Here is a 26,212-nt window from a genome sequence, read left to right on the forward strand (position 1 = left end):
TACAGTGCATTGGGTTAAACTTGATATTGTGCTAATGCGTGGCAGTTAAATGATAAATCCATACGGCCACAGTACACAAACCTCTGACCACTGTTGGCATTAAGTCTTTACCCTCCACTGATTTTGGCCAAAAGTTGTGAGAACAAAGTGCTGATATTAATTTGCACTCAATGCTCTGGTTGTATTTCAGCAATTACTGTAAAATCCCACTGTTCCCTCTAATGGGAGTCAGCTGGGGACTGGACCAGACCTAGTACACTCTTAATTGGCTGTCCAACAGGTGATAGGAAATAATTAGTCTTGATACAGACAGATCTATATGTGCTGCTGCAGGATGCTAATGTGGAATTAGTGCGCATGTGTGTGTGTGTGTGTACCTGGTATTGCTTATGTTGTGGGGACCTAAATCTGTCATAGAATCACGTCATGGGGACTTGTCTTCCAATGGGGACAAAAATCAAGTCCATATAATATACTACATTTTAAGGTGAAGACATGTTTTAAAGTTAGGGTTAGGGTTAAGATTAGACCGGTAAGGTTAAGGTAAGAGTAAGTCTCCAGGAAATTAATGTAAGTTAGTGTAATGGCCAATTCATGGAAACCAGTGTGTGTTTGTGTGTGTGTGTGTCAGGTAATACACATGCTGTGGGGACCACAATCTGTTTACACAGTCACATTATGGGGACTTGCTTTACTTATGGGGACAGAAAGCAAATGTGTTTGAAACATTATGTGCAAAGGCATGAGAGAAGCAAATATAACATGTGTGTGTTGAAAAGCAAACTATTCGTGTTTGTCTCTGGCTCTGTGCCTCCTCTGTATTGACAAAGGAAAAATAACCCAATGAACTGTGTGTATTGTTTGTTACTCGCAAATTTTGTTTGTTTCCCTCTGTATACACTATATGTCAGCAATAGGAAAACTGCAGGTGAGTCTCCATCTACATTCTATATACACATAGACTATGTATGATAACGCATGTTGTCTTCAAGTTGCAAGTTAAAACTCCACTCCTTTGTGCCATGTTTTATCATCTATTTTCATCTAAATAGCGACAACATTTAGAATTGATATGGTGTCCTATTGAAGAAGACCTAAAACTAATGATTGAGACCAATAACTCTTCAGGAAAATGTTTACTGTTATTAGTGAAAGGTATAGGCTAATTTACCATAGACTGCCATTCAAACATTTTTGCAACCAGTGGAGTCGCCCCCTGGTGGCAGATTGTAAATGTAGACGTTGCAGGTGCTCAGGGGCTGAAATCAGGAAAGAGGATGTACACGGTTCGTCATCCGTGGGTGCATGTGTGAGTCATGTTGGTTTCATTTTGTTTGTTGCTCGTCTTTTAACCTTTTGTATTGGTAATGCATCCAGAGTTTTAAGTGTTTTCAATACATGTAATTATAAAGTTTCATGGTGGATCCCCTCTTTTTTGCATCAGTGTACATTGGATGAGCTTTCAGGTTTTCGCCAAGTGGATCATTTTTGGTTGTTTGATGCGACAAAGACTACAACAACAATTATGGAATTAATTGATTGCTTAATATCTCCATTCAAACAAAAAGACTATACTGGTACAACTGACATTACACTGACATTATTGATGCAGTCATGCTAAAGATGGCAACAGGCTGACTTTATTTTGAAATGATCAAAACCTTTTTTGACATTTATGACTATATGTAGATATATTACCTTTAACTTATATTTTTAATGTCATATGCTTCTCTCTGGAGTTTCTTATCTTCCCCCCCGATGATTGCATTCATTCATTAGGACACTAACAGTAGAGACAAGTAGCTCCCAATTTTTTTTTTCTTTTTTAGAAAAGTTATATCTAACGTAAAAAGTTTGGGAAGCAGATTAAAAGCAAAACAAATTTCTGTTGCTTTGAAGTAATGAGCAAAAGACAGAGGGGAGCATTTCCCAGTCAGAAGCAAAAGATGTGACACATAAAATATTAAAGTCTCAAGAGAGTCACAAAGAAGTGTCTTTTTGCATTAGACCACAGGTCCTCAGATCCCGCTCTTACACGAAATGTCTGTGATTTAGGACGGGAAACAGTAAAGATGGACATGGAAATCATAGCTATCTATATGTCTATCTCATTTTTCATCATTTAATCGCCCTCAAACGACATTGGCAGTGGATTAAAACATTAACAATAGCCACAACACACATGCAGAATACAGGGAAGAGGGAAAACAGATGAGCAAAGAAACAGAAAAGCAGAAAAACTCCACAATACTTAGAGTTGTTGTTCATGGTGGAACCAAAACAATATCAAAGGAACCTGTGTTTTGAGGCCGTCTGTTTAGTTCTCCTCTGTGTCTATACATATTTCAGTGGGTCTCAACAAAGCGAGGCAGGAGCATATTTTATCACAAAGGCCTCTGAACACAGTCCCACGTGGATGCTGGACAACACACATGCACACATACAAAGCAGCTCAATTGTCCCGACACTGGGTGAGGGTGTAACAAGTTGAGGCTCAGCGTAAGTGCCCTTAGGTGAAAAAGAAGCTACAGAGCGAGCAAGAGAGCCCTCAATTGTCTCTCCAAGGAGAGGAAGACTTACAGAGAGAAAAAAAAAACCCAGAATGTTTTCATCAGAGAGATGACAATACGAAGGGCAAGTTTTTCAGATAATCCTCACATTTCTTTTCTATCACTTGCTGCGTCTTTCGAGCTAAAAAAGAAGAGGGAAAAAACAAAACTCTGCTGGACTTGAGCTTATGAATCCTGTTTCAAAGTGATGACACGTGTTTGTTTTGTGCACATATGTTCTGCTGCTGTTATTCCTCCCGATGAGTGTACGATTTTGAGAAATTGGAGGGGCAAATTGCAAATTCCCCTCCCCATATTTCTTTGAGAGGACCTGCTGGTTCACTGGTTACTGAGTGTGCTAACCTTGAGTCGCCTTCTTTCTTTGTGTGGTTCATTCAAAGGCTTCACTCTGTGCCTGCATTTGTGACTATAGACAGATGTGTGAGTGTGAAGGCAGGACCTTCAGGAAGACTTGAGCTGCATGGACCTAGACCCTGTTTGGCTCTCGTACCAAGGTTGAAATTCTGTTCAGCGGTCAAGATGAGCTAAACTGCCTCTACATTTAAAAGTATTGGCATTGTAATAATAGTGTGTGCATGATTGAACCTCTTCTTTGTCCACTTGAGGGCAGCAGATATAGGGTGTGTACACATTATTGTCCACATTTTCTAACCCTATGTAGAAACCTCATGAGCACAGTTTCTCACATTCACTTAAATGTGCAGTCTGTAATTAGTTTTTATTATAGCTGTTGAATTCATCTTCATGTCATCCGCTCGTCTGTATAACTCATAATACTGTACCTATAAATTAGGACCACTTGCAATGATTGTTCTGCGTACCTGTATGTCACTTACCTGCACACAACTTTCCCAAGCTCTAGCAGCACATTGGGTATTTTATTTGACAAAATACCCAATGTTGAGTTGCATCAGTTACATTCTGTCAAACGTGCTATTTCTTGCTTTTCAGATGCAAGGATCATCACCACCATCACTGATGGAGTTTTGTGTTACAGTCTTGTTCTCACTGTCCTTTAGCTTCTTTTTTACCAAGGGGAAAATCCTCCTCTTTAGCTGCCAAAAGCTATTAGCTGTAGGTGCTGATAATGATGTGATACATGAGAGTGAATCAAAATGGACTTTAGCTGCTTGGTAAAGCTGAGCGGAGCTGCAGGTGATATTCTAACAATAAGAATGTATTTACAATGTTTATTACACAACCAATTCACCACTTACCAGTTTTAATGCTTTGGCTGATTACTGTCATTTTGTCAAAGCACGGGGATTCCCTTTCAGTTTTGTGGCTTTGTGCATTCATGTCCAATATTGTGAATATAAAATTAACCACGTGATCAATAGCATTAGCGAAACAGTTTTATGTAATTCACTAGTTTAAGCAGTGATCAGTGTAAATTACAAGTATAAAATATACATCCTCACTTAAAGCTTCAACAGCCCTCAGCTGTAGTTCACTGTAAATGAAAAACACTGATCATGAGCGAGATGCTTGCCTTTATTCCATGCATAGCATACAATAATGGTAATTCTCTTTAAATAAAAGCAACTTAATATTCAAATTCATGAGTATTTTAAAATGATATTTTCCAGTAGGAAATATGTGTTTTACTTGATTAATGGCAAATTACGTTCAACAGCCATACGGTGCTGTTAAAGAAACAATTCATTCCACAACAGGACTAATATGTAGATTACGTCGCCATATGCTTCTGTAAAATAAAAAAAAAAATTAAATATCAATTGTGCCCTGACAATAAAGGTAGACAAATAACATACACACAGAAAACATGTATAATTTACTTTTAAATGGTTATCCGAAATAAAGTGGCAGCTGATTTAAAACATTAAAAAAAAGAGAGAGTTACAAGGAAATAAAGCACATACACTTTGGACATTTTACATTGTGAAATCAGACAGGAGCCTTTTTACTGTACGATCCACTGTTTTGATAAGTCAAAATGCAACAGAACAAAAAAAAAAATCTTCAATCTTCAAACAAAAACATTGCACAGTGGTAGCAAATAAAGTGTTTCATTCAGAACAGGTCTAGCATTCTCATGACGTCACCGACGCAGCACATTTATTTACGTCGTTCTGCGTCCGTTCACACTGACGACGCAGTTTCATTTCTTTAACCCAGAGTGACAAACAAATGGTCACTCAGAATGTTTTGCAATGTAATTGCTCTGTAGTCCTCTCCGTGTCACGACACATTACATGTACATGGTTGTGTCTCAGTGTCGAGTGTCCGGACCATCATACAAAGCTCTCCTCCATGTTGGAACACAGCAGGAAAGAGTCCACCAGCCGCGGTTTGATGAGCTGCTGGTGGTCGGCTGCCTCAATGCTGTCTGGACACCCTGCTGCCAGTCTCCTCAAGGCAGCCTAGAGACACACACACACACACACACACACACACACACACACACACGTGTGTTAAAACATGTGTGTGTATATTTTTACATACCAAGATATTGCAGTGCTGTGTGTACATGTTAATATAAATAACGCTTTATTTTAGCAGCAAAAGAGAACACTGAAAAACAAAAAACTATTTCATTTCAGTTCAACTACATCTGGGATCTCTGTAACACAACATAGCTTTTTGAAAAATGGGTGTAGTCTTTGTGACGTCTGCACCACGTTCATTCAGATTTTAGTGTCCAGCATTTACATTTAACATTACAAATGATCTGTGAAGGCTCCAGCGTCCTTTGAAGATACAAATCCAACACCTACAAACGCACCCCTTAACCCTAGGGCCAAAAGGATTAAATATAAACACTAATTTGAACAGACTGACGAGTGTGGTTACAGTGAAGAGGAGGAGGGCATTCCGCAGCAGCACAGCGAGGCAGTCCAATTAAGGCCCTGACCGTCATGCGGCTTTAATTTCTTCATCGGCCCTAAGATCTGGTTTTTAATAATAATGATGAGATTCAGATTCAGATAAAGTATGAGCAGGGAGATTATTCATGATATGTACATATTTAAACACGGGACATTTGATTCACGTCATTTGAGATGATGTGAATCAGTCCACTACTTAAACACGACTTATAGATAGAGGTGGAGCTATACACGCTCATGGACATGTATATATGTTCAGTTTCAAACGTTACCCTGTGGATGTAATTAAATCGGACAGTCATTTGCTGCACTCGTGCTACACATGCAGGCCTGTGGTAGAACATCCTGCGTTTGTTCTTTTGAAGTCCTATATAGTATGCACAACGGCACATTCTTGTGAAGTGAAATGGACAATTTGAATGCTCACATTACACATTTTGTATTCAGGACATGGACTAATTTACACATATGTGAAAGTGCACACACACACACACACACACACTTTACACCCACCAGGCAAGCGACCAGCACTGAGTCGCTGTTATTTCTCTCAGTAGGGGACCGACACAGTTCAATAAGAAGAGGAACAGCTAAGACAGGAGAGAAAAAAAGAAAATAGTTATATTATATGCTTGTCCCATTGTTAGATATTGATATCAAACACGTGCAAAACAGCTGCATTTGTGTACCGTATGCTTCCAGAGTAAACACACTGTTAAACTATAAATACTAGCATATTAAAAGTTATTATTTGCTTTCACATCCTTTTCTTTTACGAATACCAGAGTCAATTAGGGAAAAAATACACTTTTTCTTTACATGGCTTGTTATGGAGTGTCATAGACCAAAATGTGAGATTTTATAAAGTATTCATAAAGAGCTAATTCCCATGAGATAATGAGATATGCAGAAGTATGGAAATGCAAACATGCAGTATTTACGAGAAGAGTTTCCTCTGACCAGTGATCAGATACATGGTGGCATTATCACAGGGAAATAAGAAGTAAGAAAATATCAGGATCAATAATTAATATTAATATTCATGGTTCAATAGTATGTTGGACAAGGGAAATAAATTCAGTTGGTGATTAGTTTATTGACAATTTTAAGTCAGGCTGCTATGCGTCATTCAATACCCACCATTATTGTACATACTCTTCAGCTACATTTTAAAGGAACAGTTTATAATGAGTTCAACTTTACACATTCATTTTTTTTTTTTACAATTTCTTTTTAATCTATAAAATTGTAACAGAAGCCTTCAGATGTAAGACAGTCACTTCAATTCTTCATCATGAGAACAAATATTTTTTATTTGTGTGGGCGCCCTCTAGTGGTTGCAGGAACATACAAGAGGTCACATATGTTCCGGGGACTGTGGTGCTGGAATTTCCCAATATTTCTGCTGCTGAAACATTTGTACTTTAGGGACTTTGTGGTTTTTAATTTAACTGCTTTAAACAAATCAGACAGGGTGCGGCACCTTTTAGCTGGATAGCCGTTTGGGCAACATCAGGGTCTCTGCTCAGACGGGCCAGCGTGACCGCAGCTTTCTGCTGGACACGCTCACAAGCAGCTCCCTCTGATGGACTGGAAGAGGATGGCTTTTCTCCCAAAAAGAAGAGCAGTCGCTCTGTTCCTAAAACACAGGAAAATACAGTACCAGAAAAAATGAACACACGTGCAACAAACACCAGAGTCACGTCAGAAAACTGTAAAAGAAAATAAAGACATAACAATATATGACAGTCAAAAATATGTTTACCCAACACACAACAGATGAAGTTGACATCAGTCAGCCTGGCGGATTCTAGCTCTAAAACGATGATTTAGAATTATGATAAAAACACATACATCCACGTAAAATTGGTTTCAGAAATACAAACATGATGGACTGCAGACATAAAATGTCTATTGGGACCAGAAAATATGAAAATGATGAACATCGATCTCGCCCAATACTGCACAGAGATTACCTGGTGCTGCCATCATGAGGATTAAAGAAGAATTGCACTAATGTGTCATTGAATTGGCAAATGAATGCAAAGAGTCGTTGAGTGGTTTCTGACACCTACAGAGCTTAACACATGCATTAGACCACCAACCAAAGCCACAGCTGCACTGAATTAACAGCATCATGAATTATCAAAAATTATTTTTTATCTTTCTGTAATGGTTAATACACCAGTATGTAGAACCAAAAAAACATTTTTAATGCGAAAATCCACATTTTTATCAACATTTTTATGTCTTTTAATTGTTTTTTGTTGTTTTAGATGTATCTTATCAGCACGTGTGAGCTTCTATGTCTTTTATTTATTGTGTCTTTTATTTAATATTCTGTACAGCACTGAGGTTGTTTTAAAGTGCTTTACAAATGAAGTTGGATTAGATTGGATAAAATATGATTATTATTGTTATCCATGACTTTTCAAATTTACCGTTTTACAACAAATCAAGAGAAACAAATAGTAAAGCACATTATTATTTCTTGATTAAGATGTAAAATTATACTTAACGAACAGAGACATTTGTTCTCTATAATGAAGAATAATTGCATATAACATTCAGTGATAAACGATGTTTGAAAAACACAATAGATCACCTTGTTCCTGCAGGACTTCAGAGGCACACTGCTCTAAGACGGACAGGTTTGCCAAAATTGTCACCACCTGCGATTCAAACAAGAGACAATTAAACACACACATACGCACACTTTTCTAACTAGTATGTTCAGAGAGTGTCATTTGAAATGCAGTGTTTTGAAATTGATCAATTCAATTTTCACTTAGAATACAGTCCAAATCCTCTGCTGTAGAGCTGGAATCAAGCCCTAAGTCCAGGTCATTCCCACTGACCATCCCCACCACAAACAATGACAAACTGAGAGTGATAGAGCTGCACATGTGTACCTGGTCTTTGGAGTACGGTGTGTCCACTCTCTGGCGATCTCTGCAGGCCTGCAGCAGGATGTGGATGGCATTGAGCTGAAGGAGAATCTCACAGGCCATGCTGTCAAAGAAGGTGATGTTGGCCAAGGCTGCAGATGCGAGGAGGAATACTTCACCACAGGAGGCGCTCTCGCACAACTCTGAGGGAAGAAGGCGACATGTGCTTAGGAGAGTGGTTCAAAGGTCAGGGTCGGTATGAGCGTCATATCTACATACTGATGAGCGAAGTGACAATGTCATGCATGCTCTCCAGGAAGCTGGCGAGGTGCTGAGTGGACGTGTGGTGAGGCGAGGTGATCTGGGCCACAACTGCCGCCGCCTCGGCTCTGGCTGCTTCCACACTGCTTTCATCAGTCAAGATGTCTGCCAGACACAGGATCCCATCCACCTGCACATTAGGCGACACACAGTGTAAGTAGAATAACTCATCATGTCTTACTCTGTTGATAGTGTATGAATAGCCAACTGTTGTTGTTGACATTATGTGAACCTTGTTATACACTGAACAACAAATGTGTGTGAGTTATGTGGAAGTGATGACTTTAAATGACTAAAGGTAACATTACTAATGAGCACAAACAACATAAAGTCTGTTGTGTGAGTGTGACACACAATGCACCAATAAGAGGATCCTGTACACTCCAGTCAAGACTAACAGCTACTTCATGGTCACAACAATGTATTATTGATTTTTAGTCAGTACACTTAAATCCCTGAGCTCGCCCCACCACCAAGCCAATGGTAACTTCTGGCTGTAAGGATGATTGGAAATCAACCTAAATAAGACTGGACCATTTAATATAAGAGCATTTTCAAGGGAATACATCTCAAAATGAGTCATACTTTAATAGGCGTTTTTCCTTTAGGTAGACGTGTATATGAAAAATGTTGATATTCCCTGACAGTGGTAGATTTGGTATATTTTCAAATTATATCATTGAGATAAAACACATCTTTACTCACATATCTACACAGTTGTGAAATCAAATTTAACACTTTCTAGGATACAATTGCTGATCGAACATTATATGATCATCATACATCTGTAAATTCAACACTTTTACATCAAGGTCCAAAATGAAATCATTTTCACTTGATAACAATAATATTGCAGCCCAAAGTGCTTCACAATAAAATGCAAATCAAACAGAACACAAGGTGGAATAAAAAGGAGCTAGTTGAATGCTAGAGTAAAAAGATAGGTGTTAAGTCTTCTTTTAAAAATATCTAGTATTCTAGTGTATAAAATATTCTTTTATCACTTAATTGAGTCATTAATGAGCTACAGTACTGTGTTTCTGATCGGCTTCCACTGTGGAGAGGCTTTAAAATGTTGTAGGATGGGTTTTTATCCACTTGGGGGCAGTGTTGCTCAGTTTGTACATCTTAACATTAGCTGCTGGTGATGGCGATTGTTACTTCACCTGAATACAACTCCTGTCTGTGCAAGTGTTGATAATCACTACTCACTTCCATTTTAAATTCATTGTTAATACCTGCAGGACTATGATACCCAGGGTGGTGACGGACACGTAAAGCAGTCCTTTGCCTTTGATCACAGCCTCCTCTCACTGATGTCAATTAGGTAAGAAAAAAAGGAAATAAACCAAGTTTACAGGGTGACGTAGACAGTCAGCTCTCAGCCCTCCACACCTGTCAGTCTTTTGTGCTTACGGGCATCGGTGCACTAATCTTCGCAGGGTGAATCACTATTTTTGTCTTGCGGACGTCTGCAGCCGTGAGCCCGAGCCACCCAATGACGATGAACCTCCCAAAAATAAACTGCTCTCCAACGCTAGCGAATGCCATTCATTTTGATCTCAGGACCAACGATGAATAACTGTCAACATTCATAGCTAAAGTGTCACTGTTGCTTTCAACCATCTTGGACTGTGATGAGGTGAATTAATTGAATGTTTTTGAGAAAGAGGATTTGTCAATTGTGGACATGAATATAACGCTTCCCACTCCCAAAGTAGATGTCACCAAGAAGTCCTGCTGAAATCTAAAAAAAGAGTAGCAGGGTAACACTGCCAGGACATTGACAGCATCATCAGGAATCATATAGATTTTACTTTCGACACATGTAGTCTGTATGACATCATGTCAACTGAATCAACAATGTAGACCATGGAATCTATTTTACTCCACAGGAAAACAGAAAAAGTGTAAACCTGATGTATCAAGTAGGTGTTTTAGGGCTCAGTCTTACATTGAAAGAATTGTCAGCTTGACATTATGACAAAAGCTTATTTGATTAGCACCACAAATTTGCTTGCAGGGAAACCGAACAACTGGTGTATAATTAACTAGCAAAAAAAAAAAGCTTTTTGGAAATATATTTTTGCATTGACAGGAAATGGAATGAAATTGTGATTGTGTACCTTATTGTAAAATTTTATGGTGTAGATATGTGAACTAAAGCTGAGCACATGAATGTGATCAACTTGCAATCCCTCCATTTAACACTTATCAATGACGGTGTGTAGGATTTAGCAACATCTGTTGCAGCTGAATCTCTCTCTCTTCACCCTTCCCTTCCAAGCATGTATGAGAACCTATGGTAGCCTTCATTTATCATTAAAAATCAAAAAGTGTTGTATTGTATTGTAAAACCGTGGTGGTCCATAATGTAGAGCTGACACCACTCCTGATTTAAATATAAAAGGATCATTGTGATGTCACAATTGCACTAAATTAAGTATAATTATTTCATTTTGAATATCTGCCAAATGAAATGAAAATAACTACATTTTACACACTGGATCTTTAAAATACATCGTCCAACATGGTGGCCTCTGTGGAAATAAAAATGGCTCATTTTGTGGTAATAAAAAAATAAATAAAAATAGAATTCATACACTCAGGGGATTGCATTATAAAAAATAAATAAATGTATATCTTACATACTGGACCTTTAATGTGGATGTTATTTTACTTTGTGTGTAAAATGTTTCCCATTCACCGAGCTCTGATGGCATGATGTTTCTGTTGGGAGTGAAACTAAGAAGCATACTGTATATTCACCGGTGAGCAGTGTTGGTGCGTACCGGCCCCTTCTCTCAATCACCCTTCAACAGAGACAGTTGTGTTTCTCAAGCTTGAGCGGTCGCCGACAAGCGCTTGGTAGCGCACACTTGCCTGACAGCTTCTCCCCTGTGAGATGAGGATGCTAATCTGGGGCGGACTTTGGTTCCCGTTAAAAAGTTTTCACACTCAGATGATTCATGCCGTCCCAGCTGCTCCATACATGTGAGCACAGACACCACTGTGGCATCATTATTCGCCGGAATCAGGTTATATTTGTCTTCCTGTAAAGGCTCACTTGACACAGGTGCGTATGTTGTTTATTTTAGTTGAATCCACAAAAGGGAATAAACAAAAGAAAAGTTTTATCTCTCTCTTTCTCTTTTAAACACATATCAAATGATTTGACCTCTCAGCTCAGAGGTCAAAAGTTCCCATGTTACAATGTCTGTGCAGCATGGTAGAACCTGTATAATACTGAATCTGTTTCCTCAGTGCTCTCTCTGGCAATGCAGTCAAAATGTATTGCTTTAAAAAAAAGAATAAGTAAAGTAATAAACCTGTATGAGTCAGCGTTTGCCTCCGAAACAAATGAACGAGCTACATCAATTATTCATTAAGAGATATAAGTTGCAGTTAAGTTGAAAACTTATCTTTTAAGACAGGCTTTTACTTAGGGTTGATTATAATTTGTGTATGACAAATGTGCGTAGTATGTGCTCTCTTATTAGTAGTATTTTATTTGTGATTGTAGAGCACATTGGGATTTTTATCTGCGAAAAGTGCTATATAAATAAACATTACTTACTAAATTCTAGCTGGTGAGATCACCTTGGACATGTGTTGTCCTCAGTAAAGGTTAAATAAGGGAAGAAAACTCCTCAAAGCATAAGTGAGGTCTATATGTAGTGATAATGCAATGTATAAAATAATTATATTAACACACTTTAAAATAAAAGCAGTGTATTCATTACATTTTCCCAATAAAGAAAAAGTTGTGTGTTTTTTTTCTGCTAAAACCTTAATTCAGCTGTTGATCCTGAGTTCACAATGACACTTTATTACTGAGCCAGGCCTCCAGCTCCTTATGTCATTGTTGTACATTGGCCAGTGAAAACAAACTACAGCCATAACATGGACAGAGAGAGTGGAACTGAACGTGTGCTACAGACAGAATATACTGTGCTGCTGGAAAGAGGAACAACTGCCTGTCTGAGTTACAACGTTCAGCTGATTAGTGTATATATAATCTGTCTGTGCTGGCAGTAGCCAAGGGATTTTACTGGAAGTGCTGTATTTACTTACTTTTGATTAATGTTGAATAATGTCCCTCTATCTCTCTTGTATCATACACATCCAAATACCCTTTTTAATATTGCAAGAATGTTTGGATTAGTGCTCATACTGTATATTCCACCCCCCTTTTCATTGATTGGTTATATCTAGGCCTAATTAACAGAGCGAGGTTTGCCTTGACGCCGGTTCAAAACCCAGTTTGACCCTGTGTGGAGTGTGCATGTTCACCCCGTACATCAGTTTCATACCAGGGTCCAAAAGCATGCAGAGGTTCAATTGGACACTAAAATTGACTGTAGTTGTGAGTGTGAGAGCGAAGGGTTGATCATCTCTGTGTGTCGGCCCTGTGATGGACTGGTAATCTGTCCATGGTGTACCCTAAGTCCTGTCCTATGTCAGATGAGATTGGCTGAGAGGGCGAGTGAGCTTTGCCTTGAAGGCCAAAAGTTGCTCAGTGATGTACAATTACTATGTTTTCGGTATCTTGTGCTTCAGTTACTTTGAGACCGACCTTGTCCAGCTGGTTGATTCCCTCCTCCACACAGCAGATGGAGGCCACTGTTCTGAGAGCATGTGCGTAAAGGTCTTTAAAGCGGTCCTGCCTGCAGATCTTGAACAGGGCCACCACAGCTCCTTCCTGTCGAGGGAAAAAAAATTGACTTTATCTTTGAGCCTCTTGAAAGTACACAATGCATAATTGTGTTTCAATCCTTAATACAATAAAGGTATGCCATACATCACTATCAGAACTAAGAAAATCTGAGTTAACTCCCAGTTTGACTCAATTGAACAAGTAGTTAACAAGTAGCTAATAAGATAAGTGAGTGTTAATCATTTCCTGCTGTTTAACAGTCACAACCATGACTGTTAAACAGCATTTACGCCTGGTACCTCAGCTTGATACAACCTGGCTTTCAAAGCAGGTATGTTTAGGTAGACATGTACTATGCTCAGTTTTGTTTTTGTTTCCCTGTTCCAGACTGTTCCATCATATTTATTGTAATATAATATAAACAAAATGCCGTATTGTGAGGAGGACCTGAGAGATAAAGAGATTAGAGAGTACTTTGGTACAGTTAGTTCTCTTTTGGTCTTCAGCATTATTACTTAGGGCAGCGTATACAGGTGGATTGTTCGGGACTATACATATAATTCGGGACTATACATATAATTGTACACACGATCTATCATCATCTTTAGGTCTTGTCCTGACGCACATGGGACTGGTCAAAATGACCGAGCAGTGACCATCATCAGGTCCCATAGACCTAAGCTAATAGCAGGATGCTGCTCGTAGAAACCCGACGAGACCTGAAATGGCCAATGAATTTGGGCAGCTTTGCTCACTATGCCTGCCAAACCCAGAGCCAATCAAATGGCTCAAGCATTTTGTCACGTCTCCCAACAACAGCCAAAATATATGTATGTACACATTTCATGAATGGAAAACATTGCAGAGAACAAAAAAAAAGCCATAATAGCAGAGCATTTTCTGTTGGATTATGCTTGTAAACATACAAAAATAGCTCCTGTATTGGCTCCACGTCTACACTAAAGCACCGCACTGACAAAAAAAACAAAAAACATTTGCAGGTATTGAATTCTATTCACTGTGCAGATAGACAGAATTACCAGGAGGAAGACGTGGCCGATAACTACCGCCATTATCCTAATAAGGCCATTATACGAGGCTGGTATGTCTCATGCGCTGTTAAGGCCACGCTGCTGAGGTTTGGAGTGGCTAATCATTCTGCTCTCTAGCCTGACCGCTCCTCTCTGTTCTCTGCTACATAATATTGGTCCGTCATCTCTGGAGGAACTGCCAACACCGACAGACACTTTTCAGTAAACCTTTCAAAACTCCAGAGTGGCTCACCAGCTTATTTAAAGGCCACATAGACCGGAAGCTCCAATTAACGCTGCGTGTGTGTGTATCTGCGTCATTACCTCGTATATGAAACCCTAAAGTTTCAGAACAAACACTTCAGCCACTGCTGAGAAAATAGGGTTGTACTGTTTTCCTGGGCTCTGCGAAGCGGATCGGCACTTCCGTAATTTGATGTCGTCATCATTAGCGCCTCCTGGTGAGGGCACTAGTCCGGGCACATCCGGTTGCGTACATTCAACCGCAGAGGAAGAAGAACTACTCTTGTTGGAGCTGCTGAGATGCAGAGCATCCACCAAGCCAGAAGGGGGAACTTTTTCTGCGTATCTGAGAGCTGGCCTATCTATTACGTCACTTCCAGGTACCTGGCCAATCACAGGACAGTGGGAAAGCTCTCGTTGGCTGGCCAATCACAACACAGTCCACGTTCTGGGGGTGTGGTTTTGGTCTGAAACAGCGCGGCTGACGAGAGCGTCAGTGAGGAGATATTTTGATCGGCTCGTTTGCAGCGATTAGGAGGTTTTTAATCATGAAAACAAGTTAATATATGTAAGTAGACCTCCATAACTAACATATATGTGTGATACAAACATTCTATGTCACCTTTAATCTATGCTTGGGCGTCTGTGATGAAGAGGATGTTGAACCTGTTGTGTAATGTTGCTTTAGCTTTTTAAAAGAATGTGAAAGAATCTCAAAGTGGTCTGATGTTCTTTTAAAGCCTTAGCTCTTTGGTTCAAAATGATAATGATTCAATGATTTACTGAAAAATGTCTGTGGCAGAACTTGAATAAAAGGATCTTCTGACCAGGTGATGTCTTTGCCGTGCTAACACCATGTTGGTGTGTGCAACACTTTGGTCCAAACTAAAACATTTTAACGACTGTGGGATGGACGGCCATGAACTCCGCTCCAGATGGTGCACATGAGTCTTTACCCAGATCCTCTGACCTTTTCTCTACCTTCACCATAAGGTTCACATTTGTGGTTGTGAGTGAATTACCGACAACAGCTGTTTAAGGGATTGCCATAAAATACGGTCAACATTCTTGTCCCTCTTTGGATGAATTGTAATAATTTTTAGGATCGGTTGACTTCTCATCTAGAGCCAACATCTTAGCATTATGTTAGTATTTAGCACAAAAGCATAAGCAGGCTTACAGAGATACTAGCACACTAATTCTTAATTTAGCTGCAGCAGCATAAACTATTTGGATCTCAGTACTTGGGACTGGCACAAGGAGTACACTGGGGTCAATGTACAGTGTCTAATTAACAATAAGCAATGGGGATTTTGCTCAGGGGTTCCCTGCAGGGGACTACCCTTTCTACTACAGCACATCATAATAATTACCAAAGTTTCAAAATCCACTCCAAAAGACAGTGAGAGGAGAAACTAACCAGGAGAAAAAACAAAAACTACTACCAGACACTTGGAAAAAACAACAACAACAAGCCCAACGATTTGTGAAAATCAAACCACTTGCAGTTCCATTGTTTCCACTGACTTCATACTCATCCTTTATACAAAACCCATTCAACACATTTGTTCACACACTCTCACACCAATGACTTTTGGTACTTGTTGCAATAACATCATGCTTTAAAAGGTGACTGCTCATCTAAAAATGCCTCTCAATCTGTGTGCTTGCATGTGCAGGCCCATGCAGTGTGTAATTTATTTTATTTCTTTCCATCCCATCATTTTCTGCATCTTTGCTTTGGTCTGTTGTACTCGGAGTCGAAGTTGCGAGCGATTGCGGGCAGTTTATTTCTAACTGGTTAAGGGAAAAAAATATTTTACTGTGTTAAACAAAAGGTGGGTGGAGAGTCAAGTCCAAGCCAAACCATAAATGAATCCTTATTCTAAATATCTCCTCCCTCTCTGCCCATGTAATTTTGACGACATATTGACTGTAGCCAGACCTGAGTTACTGCCACATCATGCTCTCCCACACCCTGCAATCTAAAGCTCTCAGCGTGACAAGAGCTAGGACACACACAATGAGTCTGTCAACATGGACACATTTAGATCAGTATCCATCACTGTAGCAGCATGAGGCAGCAAACTGGTTTGCATGTCATGACGCAGTTGCTCTTTAATATTAAATATATTGACATGATTTATGAGGTGTCACATGTTTCTGTATTATGTCAGTTCATAATATTGTTCATGTGTTTATGCTTTTGTTTCCTCTCCCGCTCATAAAACATGCAAGACGGGGGAAATAAATGTGCGTCTATCAATCAGGAAAAGGAAATTCGGCTTGAATGACTTTGGTGGATTAAGGAACAAAACACTCTGTCTTTCAATATACAAAGTACTAGTTTTATCATCATTAAGTATATATACATATTTGTTTATACATATATATATATATACATATATACATATATATATATTTACATATATACATATACATATATATATACATATATATATATATACATATATATACATACATATATATACATATACATATATATATACATATATACATATATATATATATATATATAGGAAGGAAGCTCTTGCTCCGTGGCTGTCTTAGAGCAACCACTACTGTATACATGATACTTTTTTATTGACATTAAGCTCCACCCATAGAACTAAATCGACATAATAAACCTTAAAATCTATAAATACACAATGATCCACCTCTCTTTACCATGTCTGCTTCAGTGCCACACATTTAAACTATACCTCCCTCTCCTCCCCACACGCAGCACACCATTCACTAAACACCGTCTTTCAACAGCCAAGCTGGTAAAGAGATGGAGGAGACCGAAGTATCAGATCCCCACCCAACCATTTAAAAGGCTAATTGCTGTTATTCAAAACAAGTGCGTGCAGGCTGCAGAAAACGATAATGAGCAAATAGCTCGGATATGAGCCAGATGATACGCTGTACTGTAAATGTTGTGTGCGACTGACAGACTTGTGGAAGCTAATTAATTCAGATGGCAGGTGGATGATTGTTTTGTGTTGGGTATTCATTAGCAGCCATTGGCAGGATGGTTTCCCTCAGACAGTTCTCTGACAGTTTGATAAGCAAAGCTACAGAGAGAGTAAAGAATGTTGGAGCAGACTGAAAGTAAGTGATGCCTGAGCAACCTGCGTTTGTGATCAATGCTTACTCCTAATGGGAGCTGACAGAATTGATCTGATGATCTGTAAGCAAAGAGGTGTGTGTGTGTGCGGGCCAGTATGTGTGTGTGTGTGTGTGTTCTTGTATTTGCAGCTTTGTGAGGACCAAAAAGTGTATAAACCATATGGAGTGAGGACATTTTGGCTGGTCCTCACTTCTTTTTGGGGGTTAAGACCTGGATTTCAGATAAAGGTTAGGGTAAGGCATTTAGTTGTGATGGTTAAGGTTAGGGTAAGAGGCTAGGGAATGCATTATGTCTATGAGGGTCCTCATAATAATAGTAAATATATGAAATAATAGTCATGGTGACTAAAATCAGTGTGTGTGTGTTTGTGTGTGTGTGTGTGTGTGTGTGTTGTTTCACGTGTGAGCATCAGGAAGAGTCTCATCAAGATTATTCTGGACACAAGCAGTGACCTAATGGCCACCTGAGACGTACTGTCTGGTCTGTCTTATCGCACAATGAAATAGAGCAGCTTTTAGAAGCATGTACAAAGAGATAACTGCAGTTTTTCTCAGTAACGCAGAGGTACAAAGAAGCATGTCACTTCAGTCAAGGGCTCTTGCAGTGAGAAGAAGAATGTTCAGTTTGTCTCATTTTTGTACATTTCACAAGTTCAAATTTAACCTCCACATCATTTTGTTATGTATGCCCATCATGAACACAATTTCCAGTTTGTCAGTGTTTTTGCTCACTCGTGTGAATGATTCAAGTGTTTAATGTTGATTATCACACACATTTTATCTCAGAAATCCCATTAGAATTAAGATGGTAGTGTAATATTACCTCCAGATTACTAAATTATTGCCACACTACTACCAGCCCATGAGGTGCCACTGCTCCGACACCTGGCCCATGTGTGTTTTCATTACTAGAGTTCATATAGACTATCACTAAAATAACTAATTCTTCTACTTCCATGTTGTTAAGGCACTGTAATGTTAGGTGTTACCAATTTATTACTTTATTAAAAATGTGTCAAGAATTGACAAATTGCTCTCTGATGAATCTTGACTTGAGTTATAGTGAAAGGGAACCAGTTGCCTGGTCAACCAGCTCCATAATCACTCACTGGTGCAGAGAGAACAGGTATCTAATTCAACAACACTGTGCTAGAACACCGTATACATTCTGTTTGCTTGATGACACAGTGCATGATATATTCATTTCTGACATACAATCAGACCATTGTTAACAAAGCAACAATTGCAGTAAAATGTAAACATGGATCCTGTCCATGGCTCTTTCAGTCTCCTGTACATAGTAATGAGTAGCTAATATACAGCATGTTCATTAACATAAATATGTACTGTTAACAGATAAAATGAAAGTGATACAGTCATGCATGTCATCAGTTACGTGACGGCTTTGCAAATGTTAGGAATGGTTTGATAAATGTACTAAAGTGAATGAGAAAATCATTTCAAAACCTGAAAATCTCATTTAAAAGCATCAGCGGAGGAGTGTTCATCACAGACGCACTCATTTCAATGGATGTTCATAAACTCAATCTAAGAGTGAATATCCACTCAGATAAATCAAAGACTTAAGTTCAGCCTGTCTTCAGTACCTTGGCAATGATGCTGCAGAGCTGAGGTCCATCCTGCGTGAGGGACAACAGGTTGCTAATGGCACTGCCAATGATGTGAATGCTGTCCGACGATTCAATCTGTTTGATCAGGACCTGCAAAGAGATCTGTGTTTATTCTCATTTATCCAGGTCATAATTCTCCAAAAGAACCATTGACAGACAAATGCAGTGAAAACTACCAAGGCGACACTACTATTGTCAGTTTTACTACAACTACGCTACAGGTCCCTTTTATAGACTGTTTTTCCAGCATCAGCAACAACTGCTTATGCTACAAATAAACCTATACAGGACAGAGTCTGAGAGAGTTGGACAATCAACAAAAAAACTCCATTATCAGCAGAGAGTTTCAGACAAGGAGTGAAAGCTCGGGACAGAGAAGTGTGATCTCTTAGTGATTTAACAGCCTGTGGCTGAATTTGTTTCACTTTCCTGCCTACTACAGTTTTAAGATGATCTATAACATAATTTGGATGACTCAAATTTTCCAAAGCTTATTGGTCACATGATCACAGATGTTTCAGAGAAAACAAGTTGTGTTTATTTGTTAAGCGTCTCACAGTCTCATCAGTGCTTGTTTTTATACTTAGCTGGCAAAGTGCTGGCTATCTGATATGCAGTGCAATTTAATGTGAAGTGTGTGACCTTTAAATAATGAGAACATATATTTATAGTAAATTACTCCATGACATGAAATGTATTCATGCAGTCGTGGATTTATTATAATGACACGATCATTCTGTCATTCCTTTTATCTTGATTCCTTATTATACAAAGATGACGTAATCCTCCATTAGCACTGCTCACATAATGGTCACACAGCACTCGTGTTTACATTTCGACTCAACCGTTTATTGTTGAATGAACTGGGAAACAGCACTTTAATTGATTCGCTGAATAAACAGATCGAATTTTCAATTTTAACCCCAAAATAAACCAAGCGCTGGCACTAAAACAGAGCATAACTGTGGCGCATCATAACCTTCAAATAGAACAATACCATGATGGTGAAAGCAAACCACATATTACCCGGATCTCATTAGCTAAGGCCATGTCGATCATGTTGCTAAATGAATCGCTGACATCAGTGAGGATCTCATGGATGGCCTCCCTCATGGATTTAAGGAACAATTCGTCGTCGGTGTGAAGGCACCTGGAGGCGAGGCGGTGATTAACACGGCATTTAGCCACTATGCATCAATCCACGTGTGCTGCTTTTCTTATGGTTGCGTATCAGCCATTTACCTCTCTGTGATATTGGTCAGCTCCATGCACTTCTCCAGCAAAGATGTCTCATACTGCACAGGAGAAACACACAGACAAGAAACAGCATGAATGGTCGAGCATTATTGCCCCCTTTAAATACCCTGATAAATTCACAGTGTGGTTAAATAAAACAAAGTGATCTATATTATTCTTTAACTCATGTATCATGAAGTCTTTACTATATCCTTTCATTTATAATTTCAGCTGAAAATAATATATATGCTACTCAAGCATGTTTGTGATGTATAATCGGTTTAAAATTAAAATAGTTTGGCCTTTTACCAGCATCTTAGGGCAAGGGCCTTGTGTTATACATATACAAGATATACATCTTGTGCCACCATAGCCTGAATGCACATGATGTATTGTGTTTTGAAGCAGAGGCTCACTACACAAATGAACAGTGCAAAATGGCAGAAAGAGTGGGAGAGTTCACATCCTTTCTGGTATGTTAAGATCACCAGTTTCCTGATGCACTTGGCGTGTTAATCGTTACCTTCTGCATCTCAGGTGGTGTGCTCCGTGCAGCACTGTACTCGTGCACCAGTGAGCGAACGTGACAGTTAGCTCGTACAGCTGTGCTGTGGACCCTTTGCCAGCGTCCTTTCTCCAGCCGCTGGAACATCTTGCCGAGCTCTGTGCTGACCACCAGCGCTCGGCGGAGGAGTATCTGCAGGTTGTTCCTGGCCACATGGTCACCTGCGCCGACCCCGGTGCCTACAATCAGCTCGCCTTGCTGGGTGTCCTCCTCCACCCCAATGGGTTTGGCCTGGAGGACACACATACACTCCACCTCTGTCATATGCCGGAGATCCTCCATCCATCGCTGGACAGAGTCCACCTGAAGGGTTTGCATCCGGGTGCTGTGGGAGACAGGCACACTTACAAATAGCAGATGATTGCCATGCTCTTCATTCAGTGGTTACAGAATAACACAAATCCTTTGTGCCATAAATTGGGGTTATAGGGGATCAACGTAAGCACTGTTCAAACTGTTTAAACATCATAATGACATGTTTAAAAACAATACTCTTGTAATTGCTGGGTCGGATTCTTGCTGTTTGAGTCACTGACAATCAGTGTTCCTACCCACTCATTAAGCACTACATGGGTTCAGGGTGAAGAGTAAAATGAAAGAGGCAACATTACAAGTCAGTGACTCATCTAAATTACTTTTAGGCGATTATTTTAGGGTTAAAAAGTTTCTTAGGTTTCGGGCGGATTGCTGTTCCGTCAGTGCCCAGTTTGGCATGTACGCCAGGAGAAACTGACATTAGGAATGGCTGTGGTTTACTTCGGGCGGGTGTACCAATGTGTGCATGGATTTCCATGACTGCTCAAATTTCAACCGACAGTCCAAAGAAGTCAAATTAGGTCAGATGGGATGGAAACTAAACATGCCTTGAGTTGATTCACTCGCTGATTAATGTTCAATTCACAGCGAAAATTCAGTTTTCCTTCTTGTAAATTGATTGGCTAAAAGGAAATCAACACATATTATTGACTTGGTTTCTCAATAGTCACTTATTATTGGCAATGGACAAGTACAAATGACTACATTTGTATGACACAGACGTTGTATGTCTACTATGCAGAGTCCAGTGGAGATCTGGGGAGTCATCTGCACCAACTAATGCATTTACTTTATCACATTTGCTACCTGCACAATTAATAACATGATTAATCAGTAAAAAACTATCAGGATTGCTCTCTTTCATTTTCCCCAACAGCTCCAGGTTATAACACAAGATTGGCCTGATAAAACAAAACCACCATGCACAATGTGGGTTAACATTGTCATCTACAATCCCACAAAATGGTCACATCAGCCTTTAAACATACAAATAAAAGTAAAAGCCCATTAATGCCATGTTGTTTAGTGTTGATTCCCATTGGAAAGAAAAGCACCAAGGCATTCCTAAAATCAGTGCTGTGTACTCAAGGTCAATTAACCGCCAATAATTGCCATTTTCCACAGCTGTAAGTTTAACACATCATTTCCTCACAGCGTGAACGCAGATTCAACAATGGGCTCATCGAGCAAACACGACACCCCGCCCCGCCCCCACCATCATTAAACACTATGGCACTTCTAAGGCCCTTAAGCTGGGGTTATGAGGGCAATTCAAAGTCCTGCACCAATTACTGAAAGCTCCCTGAAAGTGGACAGGTCAATGGCTACAGCAGCTCTGCTCCGAGTCAACACATGGTAAAAGGTCTGCAGTGAAATATCAAATTTCCCTTTTGGCTCTCTACTATTTGCGGTTTATGGAAAAGGGCAGCTCACCAGAGACACAGGGATATTGCATGGGTATTGAAAATGGGTTCTTATGGTCTAATAGAAGCAATGTGGTTGTGTGTACGTACTCGAAATTATTGTTTATCGTTCAAACAGCAACAACCAACATATTAGCATGTTAAAGCTCAGTACTGGGTCAATCCAAACCCGGAGGAGCTGTTTTCTAAAGAAAATCAATATTTTTCTTTTATTAAGGCCTGAAAAGGGGCTCTCATTATCGGCTGAGAGGGATTAAACCATCTGACATGTGAAGACATATAAACCACTCTAAATGAGGACAGTAGGAAGGAAGCTAAATTGGAAAATAATGAAACAGGGCCTCCAGGAGGATAATACTATAGTTGACATAACATGTATTTGAAGTGAACCCTTTGTTCATCAGAATTCGGATCAGCATATGTATATAAACTGTACCATTGTTGTATTTTTCAGCTGAGAAAGTGTAGTAAAAAAACAACACATTTGCTGGATGCACAAGCTGACAAGTTCAAACCTTGTCACCAAATAAATCTCCTTCACTTGAGAAAGAGGATGAAGATGTAATTTGGAGTAAATGTGGAGTAACTGCACACAGTGCCACGCAGCGCAGTTATTATTAATGCAACGCTTGTTCGGGTAAGTGGAGTAAAAGGATTCATAGTGATCTCCATGACACCTGGAAATACATGAGATACGAGTTTTAGTTCAACGAAAAAGAAATTAATTTCCTCTAAATGCCCCTTGAAAAATAACAATAAAAAAGTCTGACTAAATCTGAGAGAGATAAGCTACAAAGCTTGATTACCAGTTAAATCCACAGCCAATACTACTACTACTACTACTACTACTAATAATAATAATAATAATAATAATGATGTACAATAATAAGTACAGTTTTTAGAAATATCACCTGAAACTAACCTATACATCATGTATTGCTCACACACGATTCTGTACATTCATAAGCAAACAACTAAATCTTAGGGTTCAGAATGTCCAACTTCTCTTCACGTCATTCCTAATGTGGTCATTTCAAACCATTTTCCACAGTTATATAACAGCATCACATAAGGATGAACCCATATTGAGTTACACGCCAAACAAGCCACAAAATGCTCCCCTCAACACCAGTGGAAAAAAAAAAAGATTATAATAATAGGTTTGTTTTCCAAAGGAGGGAAAGCGGTGCACTTCAGTTTGCAGGGAATGACAAATATTTACATGCAGGGCCAAGAGAGGGTCAGGCAACAGCGGCTCTATTATCCCAGACAGGGATCCTGTGGAGATGAATCATGAAGCATCAGCTCTACTTATCTGCCCGTGGCCGTCACTGAACCGAGGGTCAGTGGCAGCAACATAGGCAGGAGATGGTTAACAGGAGATAATGCTTGTTTTTGTTTTGTTTTTTAAACGCGCTAAAGCAAGAATTATAAGTTTTCTTATTGTTTCGGAGTTCAAACTTAGCAATTTACTCATTCATGAATTGACATGACTCATTTTCTTTAAAGGGATTAGTTACAATATCTGTGATTAAGAGTTTTTTTTGTTTTTTTTTTAAATGAAAAACAAAGTGTTAATAGATGTACTAAAAATAGCTTTTGACAGGAAGGAAAATCTACAATATCATCATCCTTAATCGTAATAAATGTGCTTGATTTAGTAGAATTCCAAGGATTCAAATTAAATAGTGGTAGGGTTGATGTTAATAGGGTTAACATAATAATTACATACATACATAAATGTAATCTAAATTTAGCAAGACATGTCTGCAGAAATGACATAACCTTTAATGGGAAGAGCCGCATGCAGACATCTGACTTTAGTGATCAGCATCAGAAACAGCTGAATCCCTTACAACCGTATAGGAAATGAGGATGTTTGTGTTGAGTTACTGTCACAGTGCAACACATCGACACTTCCTGTAACACAGCAGGTGGAAATGATAACTTGGGCTTTTAGATGATTCATTTTTTTCTTTACTTGTGCATCAAGTTGTTCTGCAGGATGAGTCACTGAGAGGCTGCCAGAGCGATGTGCGTGTGTGCGCGTGCGTGTGCTGCGTGTGTGTGCGTGTGTGAAGAGTTCAGGTCAGTTAAATCAAGGTTAACTGCTGTGGGATTAGGGGGGGAAGTAAATGCATTTATTATTATTTGTTGAGTAAATATTATATTTACAAACTGCTTTTTACAATTTGAGGTTGGACTGGATTATTTCACCCCCTCCTTCTGCATTTACTGCAGAAATAGCTCAACCAGCCATTTGTGCCACTTAGCACCGACTTTTTGGGGTTTATTGAATCAATAAAATGAATGAACTGAATCCAGATTCTGATCACTAACTAAATGTAGGGCCATAGTGTACATCCCCAGACACTTTCAACAATATCTGTCATTTATGTTTTGAGTTACGATGCAAGCAGACAGACAGAAATTGAGCTAAAAACAAGTAAAACAAATTATAGGCCATAAAAACCCTATTAACCATTACCTGTGAATTTGTTTGTGTGGTGCAACCTCTCTGACATTATGAAAAGCTGGATCCCGATTCAGAATATGAGGCTCATTGTGAAGTTTGAGAACAGATCTCTGAACTTGATATCATTTGTCACTCATATGAAATTATACAATCCCAGTAAGTTTTCGAAAACTTTTGTTCTGTCGCATCTGTTGAATCATCTGCTGACAGCAGTTCCGTGCTGAGGGAAACCCTCGCCGCGCAAAGAGGAAGAAAGCAGAAAAGCAGCATTTGATTTTATTGCACATGGGAACCTCTTACAAAATGTGTCATCACAGGGTGTGAGTCACTCCGTTTGATGCTAAAAACAGCAACTGTGCGTGTGCGGCAAACACACTGTGATCATGAATGTGTTCGCGTACACTGTCTGTGGATCGTTCACTAATCACATCATGGAAGTAACTCAATTAAATTACAATAAAAGTGGACTGTGAACCACAGTGACGGTCACATCTTTGCCCAGCACACTGTATCAGCAAGCGGGGAAGTAGTTGTTAGTGAGCAGCAAGCACACGTTACTGCACCTGTTGTCACTCAAGTATAGCAGTTACTGGACAGCAGGAACTCATTTGTTCTTCAAGGGTGGCTGCTTATTACTGGTTCATAACACTGGAGGCTTCATGTCAGTCGGGTACTTAATACGGCACTTCACACATTAGAATAATGTTTCTCTCATGCCACCATGATGTCAACCCCTTAAATTAAAGTGTAGAAACCCTGTGTGCCTAAGACTGGTTCAAGTTTAAATACAATTTAATTATTCTCTATGTACAGTTTTGCATTTTATGACCCAAAACATAACAAATAGCAGGAAGTTTTACATTTAACCCTTCTG

At 39.3% G+C, this 26,212-nt stretch overlaps 1 protein-coding gene across 2 annotated transcripts in view; it reads right to left on the reverse strand.

The window, feature by feature from the left end:
- Positions 1-4,043: 4,043 nt before the first annotated feature.
- Positions 4,044-26,212, reverse strand: part of LOC122775519 (protein inscuteable homolog) — a 33,806-nt gene continuing 11,637 nt past the window's right edge. For both annotated transcript variants that reach the window (XM_044035427.1, XM_044035426.1), the window contains exons 3-13: positions 21,082-21,448; positions 20,565-20,617; positions 20,349-20,472; positions 19,299-19,412; positions 13,205-13,330; positions 8,587-8,758; positions 8,332-8,510; positions 8,025-8,091; positions 6,903-7,058; positions 5,933-6,009; positions 4,044-4,954 (exon numbers count right to left, since the gene is read on the reverse strand). In XM_044035427.1, the coding sequence (XP_043891362.1) occupies positions 4,826-4,954; positions 5,933-6,009; positions 6,903-7,058; positions 8,025-8,091; positions 8,332-8,510; positions 8,587-8,758; positions 13,205-13,330; positions 19,299-19,412; positions 20,349-20,472; positions 20,565-20,617; positions 21,082-21,448 (1,564 nt within the window). In that variant the 3' untranslated portion in view covers positions 4,044-4,825. The remainder of the gene's footprint in view (positions 4,955-5,932; positions 6,010-6,902; positions 7,059-8,024; positions 8,092-8,331; positions 8,511-8,586; positions 8,759-13,204; positions 13,331-19,298; positions 19,413-20,348; positions 20,473-20,564; positions 20,618-21,081; positions 21,449-26,212) is intronic.

Source organism: Solea senegalensis, linkage group LG10 (assembly GCF_019176455.1).
Source record: "Solea senegalensis isolate Sse05_10M linkage group LG10, IFAPA_SoseM_1, whole genome shotgun sequence".
Lineage (NCBI taxonomy): Eukaryota > Metazoa > Chordata > Actinopteri > Pleuronectiformes > Soleidae > Solea > Solea senegalensis.